An 8,045-nucleotide genomic window follows, 5' to 3' on the forward strand; every position below is an offset into this window, starting at 1 on the left:
AAGCTCACCTTGGCCATTCACTCTGGTTTTCTTTTCATCCTGCAGAACCAAAGTGCTTTCCTCCTTGTCCTGGATGCAGAAACCTTCAAAGAACTGGGGCGAGCAGAAGTCCCAGTGGAAATGCCTTATGGATTCCATGGCATCTTTAGGTCCCACTGACCTTGCCACTTCCTGTAACTCAGGGCGAGGTCAGGCTCAGAAAGAAACCTGTTTTCTTTTGTCTCCCAACACTGCATTATGCCAGTGATGAAGGGAACTGTTTCTTCTCTATCATAACCTCTGGGTCACTGTTGCTTTCCTAGCAGTTCACAGAAAAGAGAGGGCAGAAGCTCCATTGCTCTAACAGCTCCCTGCTTTATCTTAATTTTCCAACTATCTTGCTAGAAGAGTTAGCAGCAGTTCACAGAGGCTGCCATGCATAAGGGTTGCAAGGGAGAAAATGGAAACTAAGATGATCGTTACCTTCTCTGGGTAGCAAGTATCTGTGCTTAGGGCAGTGGCATTGGCTGAAATCAAAGCAGAAGAGAGGAGTAAAACCAACTACTAACATGTAGGCCCGGTGATGGGATGTAATTTTGGCCCCACTGCATCAAGATTGCCTTCAGTGAAGCCCCAGAGAATAGACACAAATGCTCACAGAAGCTGTACTTGTAGTGCTTTTCTCCATACACTAACTGTGCCCTCAAATAAAAGCTTGTGAAGTTTCTTCCTTTCTTTTGCTGCACTCACTAGAAGTACGGCCAACTTTGTGCTGTGCCACAGGAGGCAACAACAGCAACTGTGACCCACCCTGTGATGTTAAATCATCTCGAAGATATGTAAGGTATCTCCATCATACTCCTGCTAAAACAGAAGAGCTGGAAGTGGCTCTGATGGCTAACATTTCCTGCCTTCTTCCTAAAGCAACTGGTATGAAACGTGTAGCACTCCATTATGGCTTTGATAGCCCTTTGTTCTGGAGTTGTGCAGATCCAACTCCAGCACTCTCCCTTACACTTGTTTCCTCATCCAGGAAACAGTTCCCGGACAGTCGCCTCCGAGGTTAGCTGACGGGTCGGTGGGGAGGCGCGTTGAGGGATGCCCTCCCAAGTAGTTCACTTGAAGGCTCTTCTTCTAAGGACTCTGAAAAGTGAAGGCTTTCTGGACAAGGGATTTTCTTCCTGGCTTGATGACTTTTTATATTGCTTCACTGCGAGAAGGCTGGGCCATGTTTTGAGCCCGTTTCTTGAGCAAAGAGGGAACTTTACTCGTGTCACAGGGTTTGAAGGAAAACCCTGGCTTCCTATTTAAAAGTTTGCTCCGCTTTGACCCCTGCTGTTCTGGAAGCCAGCCCAAAGAGAGCAGGACCAAGTCAGAGCTTATTCACTCCACCCAAATGCCCCAGCTTTATTTCCTCTCGGACCTTTTTCACCTCCTTCCAGGTCGTGGGCAAAGGCAAGGGAGAGGCAGGAGGCTTGCACACGGGGGCTGCAGCGCTGCGGGAGGGCACAGCCGCTCTCCCACGGCCACCAGGTGGCAGCCAGCTCCCGCTGCTGAGGCTCCTGCTGCTGCCAGCCCTGCCGCAGGGGCTTCGCCCTTCTGTCGCCTGTCCCCCCCCCAGGGGGCAAACCCCAGCGAGGTCGCATCCCCACGGCGGGCAGCTGAATGATGGTAGGGGAGTGCTTAGTGGTGGTGGGTAGCGCTCTCTCACCCCCCTTTTTTATTTTTTATTTTTTTTTTTAATCTCTTTTTTTCTTGGGGAGATGGGAAGGAGAAGCAGTGTCAGAAGTTCCCTGTGCTAACTGCAGCCCTCCGGAGTACTAAAGGCAGTGCTGCTGATCGATAGGGCAGGGGAAGGGAGGTGCAGTGCAAAGGCCCTGCTCTGTTCAGAAAAGCCGGGCTGCAGCAGCACACACTCCCAGCCCCTGCCTGCGTTGTGTGCTCACAGGCTGTCCCTGCTACATTGCGAGCTGTGCTCTCACCTGTTCCTGTAACACAGAACTGAGCATCCTGCCCTGAGGCTTGGAGTTGTCCCACTCCAGATGTGCTGTATTGTCCCCGGGGCACCAGGAGGATCCCGGAATGGGGCAATAAGCCGGTGTGGTTATCTCCATTCAAGGCCTTGCAGCACTGACAATTCCCAGTCCCACTCCTTCTCCCAAAGCTTTCAGAAAATCACACACTTCATGGATTCCTCTGCCTGATCCCATGAACCTCATTACTGGAGCACGTGCCTGTAAGTCTGGCAGGCTTATAACCACCCCAGCAGTCAAATCAGTTTGCCAGGCTAGAAAGAGAACAAGAGTTTGGCAGCCCTTCCTGGGAGTGGTGCGGGGAAGGACTGCTGTGTGCTTCCTTTACCCAAAGCATCTCAAATCAGGCAGATGAGCAGGGGGTGGGGAATTCACAGTTTCATAATCGATCCTCAGGTCCCAGGGTGCTGCAGTTATTTTAGGGGGGTGGGAAGGAGATCTGTGAAGTTGTCCCAGTCCCTTCGGGCAGGTATTGCTTTGTGAACACCTCCTGAGCACACTGGGAGCCTGACGGCTTTCCCCTGGCAGACCCACCCCTGTGCACTGATGCATTTATAAACGCGCTTTGGGGAGCTGTCATTGTTAAAGAAAACAAACCCAAGCCAAACTGCTGGCCCGAAGGGCCAAATCATTGCTGACGTTACCCCTACGGGATGGACAGTCTTGAAAAAGGAAAGGCAAGAGGCGCGACGCCCAAATCTGGGGTCTGGGGTCACATTCTGCAGCAACCCCTGGTCCTGTCCTGGTCTGCAGACAGCCCCCCTGCTGCTCGAGCTGGGTTCTATCCCCGGGGGCCTCTTGGGCTGGGATCTGCAGCACCTGAACCGGGCAGAAGCTGCAGCCGCTCGGGGGGCACGGCAGCAGCACCCCCTCACCCCCGTGCCGCCATCGCACGGCGCCCCCCGAGCACCCCCGGCACCCGCGGAGCCCGGCCCTGCCCGGCACCGGGCGGCTGCGGGGCCGCGCTGCCCCCGCCGGGGGCGCTGCCGAGCCCCGGGGGCCCGGATGGAGCCGGCCCCGGTCCTTGTCCCGGTCCTGGCCCCGGTCCCGGTCCCATGGCACCGCCCGCAGCGCGCCTGGCGCGGCTCTCCCGGGCCGTGTCCTTCAGCGCCTGCCACCGGCTGCACAGGTCCGCGGCGGGGGGGAGGAGGAGGAGGAAGGGGAGGAGGAGGAGGAGGAGGAAGGGGAGGAGGGAGCCGCCGAGGCCGCCCTGCGGAGCCTGGCCGGGGTTAGCGGGGGCTCGGTCCCGCGGGGGGCTCGGGGCGGCTGGGTCCGAGGGAGGATTTATTTCCCCCTCGTTTTCCGTGGGGCAGCGCCCTCGGCGTGCTGGTTAACGCTGCTTCTGCCTGGGGCTTGCTGCTGCCGCTTCCTGCTGGAGCCCCGGGGCTTTTGTCCTGTCCCCGGGGAGCAGCAGCCGGTGCTCGCGCAGCCCTGGGAGCAGGCAGCTGGCACGGAGCGTGTGTACATAAACACCGGCCCAAAACCAACGTTGGCGGCTCCTTTTCACGGGGCAAACGCTCCTCCGGTTGTGTGCGCGCCTGCTGAGTAGGAAGAGCAGGGTTAAACACAAGAGGATAAATAGAGGGAAGAGCTGGAAAGCAGTCACAGGGGGCAAAGCCACGAAAATCTGCGGTGGGTGCTGAAATGCCGCCTCTGCTTCCCGCAGTAAGTCCCTGAGCGACGAGGAGAACCTGAAGCTGTTTGGGAAGTGCAATAATCCGAATGGCCACGGGCACAACTATAAAGGTAAGGAGCTGGCTTCCGCACTTACCTGTGGGCACAGAGAGAGGCCGGCGTGAACGCGCACAAACCCCGGGGAGAGCAGGGCCAGCCCTGTCCCAGCAGCCTGGCGTGGCTTTCAGTGCCTCATTTGTTGTGGTTGTTTGCTTGTTTCAAGGAAAATTATGGTGATTCCTCAGCAGCAAGGGGGTATGGCTATGCAATAGCAGGGGTATGCAAGCCATTAAGTTAAATAAGTAATAAATAAATAGGTAATAAATACTTATCTCAATTCCCATTCATCTAATGAATGATACTTAATCTGCAAAATCATTGTTTTGAATGGAGGTTTTTCTAATCAAAGTACACACAATTTAAACAGCCCAGAGACTTTATTTGAAAGTTGTCCTCACAAGTTCTTCTTGCATCTACACCCTACACATGTAAAATTCACATCTCCCCCCTTCACAGGCCGGACGGGCTTTGTCTGTGCTGTAGGTGCCCTGAAACCCGTACTGCAGAGCTGCTGGCTGTCCAGATGTCACGGGGAGCAGGTGCTTGAGATGTCAGCTAGTTTAATGCTGCTGCCAGGAGGGGCTCCTCAGGGATGCTGGGGTATCCCTGGGCATCAGACCTTGGAGGATGACCTCTGTGAGCTGGGGGAGTCACAAGTCCTAAAGCAGTGGATAACCATTTTATAAAAACAGTTGCACTTTGAAGTGTTGGGAAGCCTGCATCAGTCCTGGCGAATTAGTGATGAATGGATGGTCTGCCTTGATCACTAGTGTAATTTGTTCTCAGGTTTGTGGTGGCACATACATGACCTGGCAATTTATTTTTCTTTTTTTTCTCCAGTTATAGTCACTGTGCGTGGAGAGGTAAGTGTGATCAACGTCTTCTGCCGTTCCTCGAGCAGCAGGGCAGTACTGAAGTTCCAGCTAATTGCTAGGTTTCCTGGGGTGTTTGTGGAAGCTCTGCACACATCACTGTAGAAGAAGGTTTTCCAAAGTCACTATCAATCACCTTGCCTCTAACAAGGACTTGCAGGTAACCATGTTTAAGGCTTGTAATCATCCTCTGGGCACACAGCTTGTTCTGCCAGAGCCTTGCTGCAGCTGGTGCAGGCTCTGTGGGGCACCTCTGGATGACTACAGAGCCGCAGGGAGGCATGGCGCTTCCGATGGGTGATTCTCTCTGCTACTTCTTAGGGTAGTTTGCAGTGAATATAAAAGAATTTTTCCTTCTGGAGTTGTTTTTCAGCTTTCATCTTGTCATTGTTCTGTGTATTCTGCACAGTGAGTTATTTTGATGTTTTCTAAACACCTTTCTGAGAATTTCCTGCTATCAGGAACCTGGAAGAGGGGAGGTTCTGTTCAGACCTGAAACTAGACTTGTAAAGCCTTCTACATTCCCCAAATACGCTGTGAACTAGAGAACCTGCTTTGGCTTCTCCAGACTGGAGCTTTGCCTTAGCTCAGACTGGTCTTTGCTTTGTCCGTGACTCTTCAACCCCGCACTTTCAATGCCTGTTTTCTGCCCATGGCCATGCTAACTTCTTGCACTGAAGACTCTTTCAAGCTTTTTTCCTCCCTGGTGTCAGGGAGTGGAGCCATTGGAGTTGTTTATGTGTTGTGTCTAGCCCTTGGGAACATCACAGGGGTAGAGCTGAAACTCAGCATGTGAAGCTGAAGAGAGATTTTCTTTGTGGCTCGGATATTCACTGATTTGTACTGGCTCACAGCAGCCCTGGTAATAAGGACCCGTAGCTAGGCTACTAATCTGCCTTTTGTTTTCCCTGCAGATTGACCCAGTCTCGGGAATGGTTATAAACCTGACAGACCTGAAAGAATATATGCAGGTAATAGCCCTACTTTCCTAGACATCCTCTGTGAGAATTGGTTAGAGCCTAGCAATTTGTCTGGTGCCAGGGTGGAAACACGATGAGTTGATAATGGTAGGAAATAAAGAAGAAATTAAGGCGTGATTTAAGGCTGAAACGCTGGAGCACGGTGATGTGAGGCAGTACCATGTCTCCAGCTAGGAAGTTAACAGCTGGATGTAGGGCTCTTACCCTTTCTTTACGTGCTGGTGCCTTGTGCATTGTAGCTGGAGCCTTCGATCTGCTGAATCACGTGCAAGATGATGGCTAATGGCACTGATCTCTTCCTGTAGCAGGCTATCATGGAGCCGCTTGACCACAAAAACCTGGATAAAGATGTGCCCTACTTCGCCGAGGTTGTGAGGTGGGTGACGGGGTCTCCTCAGGGGGTGGTTGCAGGGAGGGCCAAGCAATGGTCTTCAGGGCTGGGTCCTGCAGCTGGGTGCAGCCTCCCTAAATGCCACTGCCGTCGGTTCTGAGCCTGCTCCTGTTCCGCTCTCAGCACCACGGAGAACGTGGCAGTATTCATCTGGGAAAACCTCAAGAAGCTCCTGCCCATGGGAACTCTCTACAAAGTCAAAGTGTACGAAACGGACCAGAACATCGTTGTTTATAAGGGAGAAGAAGCAATCTCCGAGAAGTGAAATGAACTAACTCCGCTGGTCAGAAGCTCTGCTGCCTCATCACGTCAGTGATCACTTCGGCCCTGCTCCCTGTGCCTCTAAGGCCTAGCTGTCCACTATGTATTACACAAGGACCAGTGTAGGTACTCTACAAAAATCCTTGCAGCAGTCTAGCAGTTTGGGCTCTCAGAATTTGTTGATTTGTCTGCCTTTTCCCAAGACATTCCTGTTTCATAGAACCAAAAAGCTGATGTGAAATTTGCAGTTGTACCACGTTAAATAAAGCAGCTTTCTAGCAAGGAGATGACTTGGCAAAGTGTACATCCCTAACAACCACCAAAGGCTTTGGTTTTTGTCTAATTAAACGTCGGATTCATTTATGATTTTTAATAACCTGGGCTTTAGTGCTGTTTCCCTTATTTATTTATTCATTTGCTGTGCTTCAGTCTCACTTCTCCCTGTGGCTAGCAGGTCTTTCTCTGCCCGAGGAGGTGGCACCATGAGCAGTGCAGCTGTTTTCAAAGCACCCCCGGACAGCCTGCGGCTCCGAAGAGAAGGGTTCGTTGTTCAGACTCGGCGTGGGGACCTGGGGAAATAAAAGCAGCTCATCCTTGTTCAGCAGGGCTGGCTCGTGGGCTGCTCCCACGACACAGAGGTGTCGCATGGGAGAAAGCTGGAGCACCACGGCCCAGCTTCAGGGTTCACTTTAGGGTTTATTCTCATCTGCTTCCCACAGGTGTCTGGGGGACATGGCTTGTGGGAAGCAGATGAGAATAAGCCCTGAAGTACTGGTTATTGAGCCAGTGTCCCAGTGATGCCACTCTTGGGGAGGTTTGTGGAGAATGCTTTTCATCTTGGCAAATTCTAGCTGGTTTTGACTCCTTGTGGTGCAAGCACTCATTTCATGGGTATCCCATGGTGCTGTCTCAGCTCAGGGTCAGAACAGACCTACAGGCATAATCCTCAGCTTTCTGGACCCGCCTTTCTGCATCTGATTGTGGGCAGCTGAAATTGTAGCGGACAACCTGTGATACCTCGAGACCACAGTCACTGAAGCCCTCTGGAAGCTTCTTTTTTTTTTTTTTTTTTAGGGAGGCTTTTATGAATTCTGTAGGAACAGGATTCAGCTCTCCCCTTTCTTTCTGGAGAGAGCAGTCAGCTTGTGTTACTGATCAGCAGTTATTTGGTATTTTCATCATCAGAATCCCTTGTAAAGGTCTTGTGGACAAAAGGAGTGCTTGGCATGCACCAGTCATCAGGGCTGCAGCTTCCTGCTGCCTCTCGCAGATCAGGAGAGGCAGCACTGTTGTCATTACAAAGGGTAAGGTTGTGAAATGTGCTTAAATGAATGCTAACCAAGTTGTTCTGAAGGTTCCTGAAACTGTAGGTATACAGTGAAAGCTAAGTGCTGCCAGAGGAATGCATGTAAAACCAGTCAGGGAACACTTACTCTACAGCTCACACGGTTGTTTTAAGGGCCGTAAAATCAATCTGTCAGCCCGGGGCAGAAGCGATGGTACCGTGTGTAATTCTCCATCACAAGAGCAATGTCCTGAGTAGTAGTCGGAGTAATTAGGAGGCATGGCCATTAAGAATAACTAAATGCGTATAATTTAAAAAGTGATATCCAGGGTAATAATTCCCTTGCTTTACAAGGAAATTATGTGGCTGAATAATGATAGCAAACAGCACCATTTAGAAAAGTTTAATGAAGCTTGCCTAATAGTTAACCTTGGCTTCATGTTACTACAGGCTGAAGGTAAAGTATCTCTCTCTTGCTACCGGCTCTGCTGTACAGTACTTTTTACAGCT

The 8,045-nt window shown here is 51.6% G+C and overlaps 2 protein-coding genes across 3 annotated transcripts in view; both read left to right on the forward strand.

Moving 5' to 3' along the window:
• The window catches only part of BCO2 (beta-carotene oxygenase 2), a 44,721-nt gene extending 44,016 nt beyond the window's left edge, over positions 1-705 (forward strand). For both annotated transcript variants that reach the window (XM_050715000.1, XM_035555626.2), the window contains one exon: positions 46-705. In XM_050715000.1, coding sequence (XP_050570957.1) covers positions 46-159 — 114 coding nt within the window. In that variant the 3' untranslated portion in view covers positions 160-705. The remainder of the gene's footprint in view (positions 1-45) is intronic.
• Positions 706-2,993: 2,288 nt separating this feature from the next.
• PTS (6-pyruvoyltetrahydropterin synthase) lies at positions 2,994-6,535 on the forward strand. Its single transcript, XM_035555634.2, has 6 exons — positions 2,994-3,141; positions 3,679-3,758; positions 4,587-4,609; positions 5,533-5,589; positions 5,904-5,974; positions 6,113-6,535. The coding sequence occupies exons 1-6, from the start codon at positions 3,068-3,070 to the stop codon at positions 6,252-6,254; spliced, it is 447 nt and encodes a 148-aa protein (XP_035411527.1). The 5' UTR covers positions 2,994-3,067; the 3' UTR covers positions 6,255-6,535.
• The last annotated feature ends 1,510 nt before the right edge of the window (positions 6,536-8,045 follow it).

This window comes from Cygnus atratus, chromosome 22 (genome assembly GCF_013377495.2).
Source record: "Cygnus atratus isolate AKBS03 ecotype Queensland, Australia chromosome 22, CAtr_DNAZoo_HiC_assembly, whole genome shotgun sequence".
NCBI lineage: Eukaryota > Metazoa > Chordata > Aves > Anseriformes > Anatidae > Cygnus > Cygnus atratus.

Bases quoted from the DNA above. Each gene is read 5' to 3' on its own strand.
- PTS (XM_035555634.2), top strand. From the start codon at position 3,068: ATGGCACCGCCCGCAGCGCGCCTGGCGCGGCTCTCCCGGGCCGTGTCC. The intron at 3,142-3,678 runs GTCCGCGGCGGG...TGCTTCCCGCAG, and splicing joins GCCTGCCACCGGCTGCACAG to TAAGTCCCTGAGCGACGAGG. The intron at 4,610-5,532 runs GTAAGTGTGATC...TTTTCCCTGCAG, and splicing joins TAGTCACTGTGCGTGGAGAG to ATTGACCCAGTCTCGGGAAT.